General features: G+C 35.7%; 1 protein-coding gene across 1 annotated transcript in view; it reads right to left on the reverse strand.

The window, feature by feature from the left end:
* Positions 1-14,158, reverse strand: part of ZFHX4 (zinc finger homeobox 4) — a 174,715-nt gene that overhangs the window by 19,544 nt on the left and 141,013 nt on the right. The window contains exons 5-6 of the mRNA XM_011982004.1: positions 13,410-13,478; positions 3,875-3,991 (exon numbers count right to left, since the gene is read on the reverse strand). Coding sequence (XP_011837394.1) covers positions 3,875-3,991; positions 13,410-13,478 — 186 coding nt within the window. The remainder of the gene's footprint in view (positions 1-3,874; positions 3,992-13,409; positions 13,479-14,158) is intronic.

Consider the following 14,158-nt stretch of genomic DNA (forward strand, 5'->3'; position numbering starts at 1 on the left):
TTATTTATTTATTTTTATGCTTATTAATATTCATCAAAAATATAATTGCTTTTGAATTTAGTGATGTTCTGTGCTGTATCAAAACAGTAAGAGTTAAATTTTAGGGTCACTATCACATGGCCGTTGCAACAACTGTTGGCTGTAGTACTCAACACAGTATGTGTCAGCCTCAAAATTTTTCTGGCTAATTAACTTAAACCATAATCTTAATATAAGCCAGGAGCCTCCTAAAGACCATTTTATTTGAAATTACAAAGAAGTTATAAATGAAAGCTAGAACATCTAACATTAGCTAGGTACCTCAAAAATGCATGGCACTGATAGTAAGAGAAAGTAGAGAATATCGAGATGTGGTAACATGACAAAAACAGATTCTGGAGGATGAGGCAAGTCATCAGGATTATTTATGTAAAGACGAAGGATGTTACATTCTATGCGTGTATGCCTTTCTAACTCAAAGGGATACTATCTTAGGTTTCATATTATGGCATCCCTGGTAAATTATAGAAAATCAACTCTGGAGTCTTTTTTCTAAGTTGTGTTATCCTGGAAATGCCTATTAAATAAGGGTCAATTAATTTGAGGAAGGTTTTAAGTTTTATGATTGCTTATAGTTTATGCCTGCAACTTTATTTGAAATAAACCCTGTTGGTTACCCTAGATCAGAAAAAAATTTTAAATAGGATCCTAATTTATTTTGTGTTATTGAGGACAACACAATATTCTCAAAAAACAATGTCATTTTCATTCATTTTAACTAAAAAATGAAGTATAATTACAAATAAGCACTGCCAAATAGATGAAAAAAAATGATTACCTGTCAGTTATGGGATTATTTAACTTGCATGAGATTGCTAATATAAAAAATGACATAATTCATTTCAATGCAGATGCCGCCTTCTTAATAATTTTCAATCCCTAAAATACAGAAGGCTCTAAAATGGTTTATACTCATAACAAGTAAGAAAAATCCAATAATGCACATGTACTCAAAGCAAATCTTTAAAAAAAAAAAAAACTAAATATTGAGTTATATTAATGAGTCAATGTTTTTAATAAAGTTTGAATGCTATAAAACTTGGATATAACAGAAGATGTTATTCAACTCCAAATAATTATAAATTATAATTACCAGTACAGTATTCTTTCTAATGAGACTAGAATGAAAGGATAATTTTAATTGCAATAATGAAGGTTAATTTCCATCCTTCCTCATGTTTACTCCCTTATTAAAAAGTGGTCCCCTTAGCCAAGGCAGAGACATATTACATTTTCAATGCAAATGTATTAATCTGGATAAACTCTGTATTAATTCTTGTACTGCACAGAGCTATAATTTGGATTATAATTAATCTAAAGTGGCACTAGATTTAAATGACAATATAAATGAAGCATTAGAAGGCTTTTCTATTATGAATGAATATTCAACAAATATAACTTGCATATTGCCACGTCTCATTTTGAAAGCTCTACTCCTGCAGATTAATGTCAGCAACATAGCACAACAGCTTACACAAACATAGCCTTCCTAACATATGTTAATTCCTTCCTGTCTAAAAAATTCTGTTAAAGTTGGCTCAAACTACCTTCCCATCTAACATACGAAGATAGTGATTAATTTGTAAGCTTGCTAGTATTTTTTGTTTACATTTATGATACATATAAAGAAAAACAATAAATATAAGTGGTTATTTAATCATTAGAAATACATATGAAAGAAAATCCATGTAATAATTTTTTAAACCTAAAAGCATTCAATTTAGAAGGCAGAAAACTTTGTTAGATGTTCATGTTAGTTGTCAACCACAAGAGCTGTCTTGAAGGCTGGAAGGTTTTAAAGCTAAATATTAGCATTTCAGCAACTGCTTTTAGTTGGTCCTTGCTTAGAGCTTATTTTTTATCCTTACAGATAAACCCAGGAAGGCATTTCTATGGGGATAAAATTTGTTTTAAATAACTACCATTATACAATTGTCTGTATCCTCTCAAATGCCCAAGTCCTGTCTGGATGGTACAATTAGGTGCCTAAGGAAGAACAATAATTCATCAGCCCATTAGGGAGTGATTGAGTCCACTACTTTTGCGGAGCAGTAAGTGGCACTGGTAAAGACAGAGCCTTGGCATCTGTGCTATGTTCCAAGCCAGATTCTTTCCTCAATGGTAAAATTAGATCAATTTTTCTAGAGATTCCCAGAATCCATCCTTTACAAGGTACTAGATATTAGACATTTAAGACCTGGCATAATGTCATATACTTCAGTATTACACGGGCATTGAATTAACACAAATCTGATATCTCTGTTACACATTCTTCTGAAGAATGAGAAGGATATATTCTGCAATCTGTTTTCGTACTACTATGTGAAAGATACCACTGAACGCAGACAGAACTTTGCCCTCTCTGAACCAGGCAAGCAGCTAATTTGATAAGGTCCATCACAGAAAGGGGAAAAACCGCCTTGCTATTTCCAATCTTTTTCAAAAAAAGTTTAGACGGTACCGTCTTTCACATTAACTTATCACTAGGTACTTCTAATTCCTCCTCAGTAACTTCAGGAGCCAGCTTACTAATATACAGCTAAGGCTTCTTTTTACATTGCTTGTGGCATAATACCAACCTTAGATCTTCTTTGTTTAAGTCAAATCAGAATCATATGTTAGACACTATATCCTAGGAGCAAATCTCAGTGACGCTTTTCTCACTGGCCTCCTGAAAGAAATTTAGTACTGAATAGTGTGGGGAGGGGAGCAGAGAGGCCCTTCAGATAATTTTTAAAGGGAATGCAAAACTTAGATATGCAAGGACTGAATTACAAATGTGGGATGATTCAGGTTTAAATAAACTTGCATGTAAAAATGATATTTTTTGCGCAACCCAATGTCTTCATAGTGAATACAAGCTCCTTTATATGCGGCTGTCACTGGAATTCAAGGAAAAGATAGATGACTACCTGAAACTAATAGGCTTGAACCCGTTTCAGCACTTCTTCTGCTTCAATGAGTCCAACATAATAAAACTAGGTATAGCGTGCAGCAAAAGTAGCCAATGTAATATTCATTGCAACCATAGATTTCCATCTCATACATACAAAGCATGGATGAAGTCATATATTTGCCAAATCAAACACAGTAAAAGCCTTAGGTATCCACACCAGATGCTGGCCTAGGGTTTGTTTGTGCACAAGTAAATGTCATGACACGAAGGTTTGTTTTCAAAGACAGTAGCTTTCATTACTGGGATTTGTCTATTCTAGAAGATCAAAATTACCCAGCACCTAATCCCTTTTCAATGATATTTCCTCTTTCTTAGGCTGAATCATCTGTAAACTTTTTCACTGGATTTTGTTTGAAATACCTCAAATAGATGCCCTAAAAAAGGGCAAATTCCTGAGTGTAAGTTGTAAAAAAGCAAGGAAAACTAGCATTTATTTTTAGGGTTACATGGTTTGGTGGGTGAATACATGTGACTGAATGACAAAATTCAAGTGATATCTAATCCTATGCTTATGAAAAATTAATATGCCATCAGAGGAATCACAAGTATAGCTAAGATTAATGAAAGGCGCTTAAAAAATTACAAGCACACAAACTGATTTGATTAAAAAATAATCTCACTGGTCGTCCTGTAATATTCTTCAACTTATCCACATCTATTCTGTCAGATGGTTATGATTAAAAATAGGTCAATGGGAGGCTACTGATAGAAATCACATGCAAAATGCACATGCAATGAATAGTAGTGGGAATGTTCAGACAGTTTAAAATGACTAAAAGCTTTTAATAAGTTTTGTGGGGTGGGGGGATGGTGAGGGAAGAGTTGATGGCAGGGAATGGGTGTAGGGAAATGCCAAGGTGAAAGATTCTTGCATCTTACCAGAGTCTTTATTAGAGTTTTTGCCTTCACCATTGTCTCTCTCACTTGTGTCTTTTTCGTCATCCTCGGCCACTGCTGTAGGCTTAATAGCTCCTTCTGCCTCCTCACTTTGTTCTTCTGTTAAGAAAGGCAGACCAATCAGTAGAACTGAAAACCTCCCAAAAATTCACGCTGAAATAAACTAGGTGACCACTTGAAAACTTTGTTATTTATGAATCATCTACAGGTATTCATACTCAAATGAGAACACAAATTTATGCAAAAGTCTATGCTGATCAAAAATGCAAATTTTTTATCTAAAGGATCTTCTTTTGTATCCATTGAGAAGATGGGTCTATACTAAATTAAAATAAATTCTTTTTAGTACAGTTTAAACTGAAACATATTTTAGAAATGGGTATAAAGCAATTCTGTGATTTCAATAGTAGAACCTTGTAACAACATAAACCCACTGCTCCATGGACTGGGATAGGTGTCAGGAAAAAAAAAAAAACAGATTTTTAGAAAAAATCTTAAACAATATAACAACGGGTTAAATATAAGACAGGTGTTACTCCTGCTTTCAGACCCCAGGCCCCAAAGGAATTCTTCGGAATTTTGTGAGAGTAAGATCTCAAAACTTCAGTTACACCCGCTATTTTTAATTTTTTTTTTTTTTTTTTTTCTGTAGGGGGAGCTATACTGGGCTTAGGATATAACAAGGTATACTTCTATGACAACTGCATCACCCCACACCTCATTCACGGGTTCACACCAGCTAGATTACATGGAAATCCTCATAGTAACTCAACCCTATTTAATTATTCTGTAAATCTTAGCTATGCCACTGCTGGTGGATTAATCTGTTTATGCAGTTAGCCTCTATGCTGGGGTTGTGTAGCACTAATCCGTGAAAGGCCCACTGTTCTCTTTCATCCTGCGATCATTTGTCTCTCACTGTGCTGATGTCACATTTTAATGAATTTTTAGCAATCTGAGTAATGCCAGATAACCAGGCTCGCAACTCCCCACAGCATGGCATGCTGTTTTCATTGCAGCACAAAAAATAAAAATCATATTCCCCTGTTCAGGTAGGAATTACATAAATTAGGAGAAGAAGCTAAAATGGGATTTGAAGCACTGGGCTGCTCAATTTCATAAAATCTTTAATGACCATATAAATTAACCCTGGAAAGGCAAAAGGTCACCGACACACATTTGCATACACTCTTCTATTTGCTTTTGATAAGCAGAGCTTTTATGCAGAGAACATGATACAATTAACCCTTCAATAACCATACAAAACGCTGCTATGGACATTTTAAGTGTCAAGCATTAACTGAAAATTACACACTGAATAAAATTTTCATTGCAAATGCTATAGTGATTGAAAGGGGAAATCGTGGCCCTTTCCACACCCCATGTTTTATTAATAACATTCTGACAGCAGAATGAAATATCCACTGTCATATGTAGCAGCTGAGCACCACAAAAAAAAAAAAAAAAAAAAAAAAAAAATCTATTTAGTGCCTCACTTGCCAGCCATGCTCTACAACTGTGTGAGCAGGACAACAACAGAAGGGGACAGTTCTAGGCGCAATAGGAAACTCTAAAAAGCTAAAGAGAAAACAAGGACATTAAATACATTCAAAATAAGAGTTTGTTTCAACTGTGAGTCCTCAAAGGCACCATACAAATCCATTTATTCCATTTTTGCCCTTTGCCTCTGTACAAAAGCAGAGGGATGGCCCTTGTTTAGGGGGTCAATCATCTGAGGGTTTGAGGGAAGCTTCCCTTTCAGGCAAATACACTCAGAAATTTAACTTCAAGAAGAGAAAGAAACAACACCTCTTCTGGCGCTAGCCTGCTTTCACCCGTCAGTGATAATTACTGATCAAACACGAGCTCCCTCCTCCCAGCACCAGGCCATGCTGGTAGGTAAAATGCTGGTGACTGAGCTGGATTTGGGAGGCTGGAGGGCTGAGATCAACTGGATTGGGCTGTGTGTGTCCCTCCCAAGTTCACACACGTGACATGATCTCTAGTTCGCGACCTATGACGGCTTGTGGCAATTACTTTTCAACTCATCCTGGGGAAAGGATGCAAGAATTCTTGGAGTAGATTTACTGGGCCTTTCCCCCAGGGCTGGAAAATAAAGTGTCAGCGTGCTACTGAGTGTCCTTATCTTGAGGGGACATAAAATTGTAAGGGCTATCGCAACTCACATTAATAAAACATTGTGTGTCAGGAGAAGAAAAAGAAAATTATGAAGGCACTAAAAGAAAAGCTACAGTATATAATCTGGGTCTCATCAGACAGATTTTGCAGGGTCCTCTTCTTCATTTTCTGGTATGTGTTTTAAGTGTGAGAGAAATTCCCAGACATGTTCTTCTATACATCACTGTGGTGTCTGACCTCAGCCTGACCCTGGCAACAGTTTGAGAAATCTGAATGTGAACAAAGACTCTGTGTCAGCAGCAGGGAAAGATTGTGGGATAGACGCTCCCCATCAACTTAATCGCAAACAGCAGTTCTGAGGCCATAACTTTGCCCGGCTCCTCCAAGCCACAACTCATAACCTTTAGAGGTGGATTTGCCTGCTATGCCTCTGCTTCTGTGACTTTTTTCCCCTCTCTCTTTTCAGGTTCTTCCTTTGAAGTAGGCAGGCAATTAGCTCTAATGCCCAAGCAATTCAGACCTGTTTTGTGGTTTAGAAGGGGAAAGCTGTTTATTACAGGTAGGCTCTTTGGAGCCATAAGAACTTTGCAAATTTTTAATCATGCAAAAACATAATCAAAAGGTAACTTATACACACCATAAAGTTTCATATAAGTCAGAATAAAAGGGCACTTTTATTCTCAAAGAGGGTTTCAGAAATAAATTTGACATTCATTGTATAAATAGACTTTAGAGTCAAGAGTATGAATGTGGAGAAACCACTTTCTCTGGAAACCCTGTAGGTTAGAACTTGGGTTAAGGGAAGGAGTGGTTACATTCTAACTTTCAACCACCACATATTCTCAGTTGTAAAATATTATGAAATGTAAGGGAAATATATATATACACACACACACACACACACATATATATAACACTAAATGTATTAAATAGATACTGTATAACTGAGGAAAATATACTACATAAAATTCCAAAATAAAGATGCCAAAGCGGTTTTCATAAATAAATCTCTTCACTAATATATTACACCAATAAATCTCTTCACTAATATATTACATGCAGTAATAGTGAAAGTATTAAATCATTTCATGACACTGTTGTATTCAACATAAGTATACATGTATACAGCATATGTATATGTCACATGCATTTTATTCTTTTGCCTCACGAAATACAGAAAATACAATATTTCTATATTAATCTTTACTATATGTTTATACTTAAACTTACCATGTATATCAAGGTCCATTTGAACGTCCCACATCCCAACTTTCAGACAAATGATAATACATTTTCATTTTTACATGTTTCAAAATAATAGAAAGAAGGCAAAATACTGTAGTCTTATATTGTAGAAATATATTACAACAAACTTTCCCGAGCATTTTTGACCTGTCTAAAATGATCTTAGTTACTGTACATATACACATTGGCTATATTTAAAAGAAATTTTTTTGAATGACTAGCTTAGAGTATTTTCATTTGAACAATAACAAACAATTGGAAAACTGCTATTAATGTATCCTACAACATTATGCAATTTCTAAGCAATGTACATCAGTCGTATCCCTTTGATCTAAGTAGCACCCAATTGTAGTTATTTCCCATTGTCCTTTTCTCATTATGCAATTTCTAAGCAATGTACATCAGTCGTATCCCTTTGATCTAAGTAGCACCCAATTGTGGTTATTTCCCATTGTCCTTCTCTCTCTCTCTCTATCTCTCTCTCTTTCTCTCTCTCTCTCTTTCTCTCTTTCTTTCGGAGTTCCACTCTATCGCCCAGGCTGGAGTGCAGTGACGCTCTCGGCTCACTGCAACTTCTGCCTCCTGGGTTCAAGCAATCCTCCCACCTCAGCCTCCCAAGTGACTGGGACCACAGGCATGCACCACCACATCCAGCTAATTTTTGTATTTTTAGTAGAGATGAGGTCTCATCATGTTGGCCAGGCTGGTTTCAAACTTCTGGCCTCAAGTGATATGCCAACTCAGCCTTTCAAAGTGCTGGAATTACAGGCATGAGCCACTGTGTCTGGCCCTTAGTTCCCATTGTCTTAACATGCAACTGGGTTTGGGATCCCTCTCTTCTGAGTCTGCTAAGAAAGCACGTCATATTTTTTAAACCCATGAAGTGCTCATATAAAGAGGAAACTTAGTAACTTAGACATCCTTAGTTTTATATAAACATATTGAGTATCTCTGTACAAGACACCTTGCTTGTGAGCATTCTTTCCAAGACTCCTCTATGATCTCCTTGCCCAGTCATGCCCCACTCAAATCTATTCTTCGAATGATACTTAAATCTGACTTCCCAACTTAAAATATTTCAGTGAGTCCTATCACTTACGAAGAAATAACTCAGCCTTCTGTACATAGCGAGAATATGTCCAAGATACCTGGTCCTTGTCTATCACTCCAGTTTCATCTTTGTTCACATTCTACATAACACTTAGTGCTTGGGAACAGTCTTCTTACACTTTAGAGTGTCAGATTCACCCATCTTGGGTTTTTACTGCACCCCATCTTGAAAGGTTCTAGTGTAGTAGGTCTAGAGTTGAACCTGAGAATTTGCTTCTCTGTTGAGTTTCCAGGTAATGCCGATGTTCCTGGTCCAGCTCATGTTTTGTAACCACCATTCAAGAAGCCCAACTCTTTGTAGCGCTTTCTCCCTTCCTATATGTACCATTACAATTCCTTATCTTATTTAGAGCAACTTTTCTTCACTGTGTAAATTCTACTTTTCCTTCAAATCATCTTGGGAAATATCAGTTTCAACATCTATAAAAATGGAGTTAATAATAATTATCTCATAGGTTTGTTATGGAATAACATATACAAATTGGTGAGCACAAGCTTAGTAAAAAAAAAAATATTAAAAATCATAGCTGTATTATTACTAGTACTATTGAGTACTATTATTTTCTTCTCTAAAAAGCCTTCTCTGAACCCTGAACTAGCATTAGTGTTTCTGGATAAATACTTTTTTTCCCAACCTGTATGTTGATGTTGAACCATTCACCACAGTTTAATTTGTGGAAATTATCCGTATATTGCCTACTTGCTGTAATAGGTAAACATTTTTTGAAAATAGTGATTATCTTTTCCATCTTTGTGCCAGAAGAAGCTGGAACAGTGCCTGGAATACAGTAGGCAGGCAATACATGTTAGTTGGAACAGTGAATTGGGTTTAGAAAGCAAAGTTTGGGAAAGAAAAGGAAGAGTCCACGTGCTACCCCAGCCCCTGTTTCCCTTTAATAACGTGTAAAAGGGGTGTGTGATTTTGTCTTGGTAGTCTGGCTTGTTTTTGTTTTGTTTTTTTTTTCTTTTTGCATTTCTCTCTCTACTAAATCACATTTATTATTCAACCCTCTCCAGTCTAGTTTCTGTTCATGTTAATTCCTCCTCTCAAAGTCATCAATGACTCCCATGCTGTAAAATTCAATGGTTACTTCTCTGCATCTTACTTCACTTTCTTTGCTCAACTGATGTTACTCCTCCCTTCTTCTGGAAAATTGTGCCTCTCTTTGGATTTTATTGCATCAGGTAATTGTGATTTTCATCCTGCCTCTCTGAGAATTACTTCTTATTCTCCTTTGCTGGGACCTCCTCTATTAAACAACAACTAAATACTTGAGTGTCTCCACTTATTAGTACTAAGTCCTTTCTCTATCTACATTACCTCCCTAGATGATCTCATCCAGACTCATGGCTTTATATTTTGTAACTCTACTTGGATGTCCAAAAAGTCTATCTAATTTAGTATGCCAAAATCAGAGCTCTCAATGCTCCTCAACACTTCTTACTCCATTTCCCCAACTTTACCATTGCAATTAACAGTGCCACCACCCAGCACAAGCAAGAGTCATCCCTTAGTCTTCTCTTTCCCACTCATATGCATCCTATCCATCAGTAAACCCTACTATTTCTGCTTCCAAGATACTTAATGTATACTGAATCCATCTACTTTACATTTTCCCTGCCAGTACCTTTAATATCTTACTTATATTCCTTATGGTCTTATAACTAGATAAGACTTATTCTTGTATTCCTATAATATATTCTGCACAACTAAATAAAATCAGTCCATTCTCCTGCTTGAACTCTGTCATAGCTTACTATTTCACTTAGAATAACTTAACAACTCCTTACTAGGCTGAAACAATTAAGCCTTTGCCTACTTTTCTGGCTGCATGTTATGCTACACTCCTCCTCACTCCCTCATCTTTCTCCATGATGCGAAAGCTTTCTTTCTCTTCCTGGAATGGGACCAATTTTTTCCAAACTCTGAAGTACATTCTCCCAGACTCTGAATAATTTGCTCCTTTTCATTAACCAGGACTTGGATCACTTGTCATTTCCTCAGAGAACTTCTCTGACTACTGCTTCTAAAGTAGCTGATGAGTTGTCACACAAGTAAGGTCCTCAGATTTTAGCAGAATCACTACCACCTGAGGGGTTTGCTGGATTCCACCTCTAGTGTTTCTGATTCAGTAGGTCTGGGTTGGGCCCAGTAATTTGCATTCTTACAAGTTCCTAGGTTGCGCTGATGCTGTTTGAAATGAGACCACACTTTGAGAACCTCTGCTCTAACAAATCACCTCTTTAACTTCCTTTATCACATTTATTGCAATCTGAAAATACTTTTTTGTTTATTTGTTTAGAGATATTATCTAAAGTGAGGGACTTCATGCGTTTTATTCACAATGTTTGCTCAGCAGTCTCTGGCATATAGAAGATACTAATATTTTAAATAAAACTGATGATTTCTAATTTGACTATTTGCGCAACTAAGTCTACGGTGTGATGTCATCCACTGAGATGGAGAAAAGAGAACAAATAGTTTTGCGGAAAAGGAAGTTCAATTTGGAATTTCTTGTGTTTAGCCTCACTACAGAACATCTAGATGAAAATATCCAGAAGGTATGGCAATATCTAAGTCTAAAGATTCTCAGAGAGATTGAAGTAATAATGTAGATTTTGATGTCTTTGTTACAAAGCAATAAAGAAACGTGTTGACAGGAAGTAATCTCTTTTAGCTTGAAATTTTTGCCATAACTCTTGATTTTGGCCATAGCACTGTTGAGTCATTAATGAAATCTTTTCATTGGTTTGAGGTAGGGAAGGGAGAGTAGGTTTATTCTATTTCATATTAAATATATTCTCTAGCTTTTTAGGGGAAAATAACATTTTTAAAAGTATTGATGAGACACGCATAAGTAAAGGTAAACTTAGCTTTGAAGTTGGTATTTTTTATGAGGAATGTCCTGACTATATGGAAGCGATGTTTTCACTTGCAAAATTGTTTTTATTTTAAGTATTCCAATATGCCATTGTGAATGCAAAGGACTTTCGATAATCATTTATTGTTCTATATAGCATGTTACTATTCCAATTGGATAAATCTGGAAACTGAGGTCATACTTATATAGCAGAAATACATAGCTGAAATAAATGAGGTGTGTTGTAGTAGTAGGAGTGAATCTCCTTTTAAATTATCTGAATATAATGCAGCTAAGAAGGTGTAAATGCCTTTCTTAAACAAATTTTATATATATATATTATATATACCAAAGCAAAAGGATTAGAGGATATGTTGACATGACTATACAAAATCCAATGAATTCAATAATTACCAAAAATAACTCCATCGACTAGGCTCTTTGACTTGTGAAAAATAATATCCAGCTTATTAATATATACATTGTATAAAATCTATAATTTAGGTGAAGTTTCATAGTGTATAAATATCGATGTGAAAAATTATTAGCAGAAGTTTTAACTTATTCTTTAAGAAGCTACAAACATCCACAAAAAAAAAAAAAAAAAAAAAGAGTGAGTTCAGGCACAGACCTTATATCCTTCAGAAACATTCACTCAAAATGGATTACAGACCTAACTGCAAAACACAATGCCATAAAACTCCTAGAAGATAACATAAGGGAAAATCTGGATGACTTTGGGGTTAGCAATAACTTTTTAGATACCACACTAAAGGCATGATCTATGAAAGAAAGAATTGATAAGCTGGACTTCATTAAAATTAAAATTTTTGCTCTTTGAAAGATACTGTGGGAAAATAATGAGACAAGCCACAGACAGGAAGAAAAGATTTGGAAAATACATATCTGATAAAGGACTGTCATATGAAATATACAAAGAACTCTTACAACTCTTACAAGCAAACAAACAACTCAATTAAAAAATCGGCCAAAGACCTTAACAGACACCTCACCAAAGAAGATATACAGATGGCAAATAGGCATATGAAAGATTACATGAATGAAAAAATCCACATCACATATCATCAGGGAAATGCAAATGAAAACAACAATGAGATACAACTACACACCTATGAGAATGGCCAAAATCCAGAACACTGACAACATCAAATGCTGGTGATAATGTGGGACAACAGGAACTCTCATTCATTGCTGGTGGGAATGCAAAATGGTACAACCACTTTGGAAGACAGTTTGGTTTCTTACAAAACTAAACATGCTCTTATCATACAATCTAGTAATTGTACTCCTTGGCATTTATCAAAGGGAGTTGAAAATTTATGTCCACACAAAAGCCTAGACACAGACGCTCATAATAGTTTTATTTGTAATTGCCAAAACTTGGATTCAACCAAGTTGTTCTCAGTAGGTGAATAAACGAACTGTGATATATCCAGACAATGATTATATATTATTCATCACTAAAAGGAAATAAGCTATCAAGCCATGTAAAGACATAGAGAAAACTTAAATGCATATTACTAAGTGAAAGAAGCCGATCTATAAAAACTACATACTGTTTGATTCCAACTATATGACATTCTGGAAAAAGTCAAACTATAGAGACTATAAAGGATCAGTGGTTTCCAGGGGTCAAGAAGGTGGAAACAATGAATAGACTGGCACATATTTATAGGGAAGTGCAACTGTTCTATATGATATTATAACAGTAGATATATGTCTTTATGCTTTTGTCCACACCCATAAAATATACAACACCAAGAGTAATTGCTAATGAAAACTGCGGTGTAGGAATGATAACATTGTGTCAATACAGATTCATTACTGAACAAGTGTACCACTCTGGTGGGCAGGCAGTGATAATGAAGGAGGCTATACATGTGTCAGGGGAGAGGGTATTGGGGAAATCTATACCTTCCTCTCAATTTGCTGTGAACCTAAAACTGCTCTAAAATATAAAGTCAATTTACATATACTTCCAATTATTGAATTTATTTGATTTTGCTTTTTATTTGAATAAGGCATATGATCAGATCTAATTAAAGAAGTTCCAGAGAATGTTTATTACATCAATTGTGAGAATGACAAAAGCAACTCATTTAGGGCAGGGAAATATTTTGAGAAGGAATAGGAACCATTACCTGAGGTTGATCTCAACTGCTGCTCTGTAAGATCATCATCACAAGTCCTGGCTCCCAATGAGGCAGTTTCTGCAGAAGACATCAGAGTGAAAGGTAATCAGCATGCTATATCTAGCTCTCACATCATGGCTAATAACACAAGAACCCAAAATTTGGCAGTCAGGAGAGATAAGTATCAGGTGAAGCTCAGGTGAGTCTCCAGCACACCTTATATCCTAGTGAGCAGTAGCTGGCAAAATGAGCCCAGGGAGCGATAGGATTAGATTTAATTCTTAATTATTAGCAGCACAGAACAAACACACTGGTAGAGAAAATATGGGAACAGGAAAGGCTCATTATGATTTTTGTCATTGGACTATTTGGCCAAGCATACATTTTATAGGATTATGTGTTAGAGTGACAATAGCACATTACATAAATTATGAGCATACTTTTACTTCTCTGATAAGGTACCAGAAAGCAAAGAAAAAATCATTACTGTATATGATAGCTGATGTGCCAAAGCAAACATCAGGCACTGGAGGGGGCACCTGAAGAATAAGTCCAAATCATCAGCAAATCCACATCTTTATTCTCATCTTTTATTTGAGCTTTAGAGCAAAAGAGCCAACAATGTCTTGGTTTACAAAACTCAACACCAAACACAAATCATATAGTCACCTAACTGTGTGATTCCTTTTTGCACCCTATTGTAGGGGAACCTATGGAATAAACAAAACAACTGGACCTCAGAAATTTCCTTCGACATC

This window comes from Mandrillus leucophaeus, unplaced genomic scaffold (genome assembly GCF_000951045.1).
Source record: "Mandrillus leucophaeus isolate KB7577 unplaced genomic scaffold, Mleu.le_1.0 Scaffold233, whole genome shotgun sequence".
Classification (NCBI taxonomy): Eukaryota; Metazoa; Chordata; class Mammalia; order Primates; family Cercopithecidae; genus Mandrillus; species Mandrillus leucophaeus.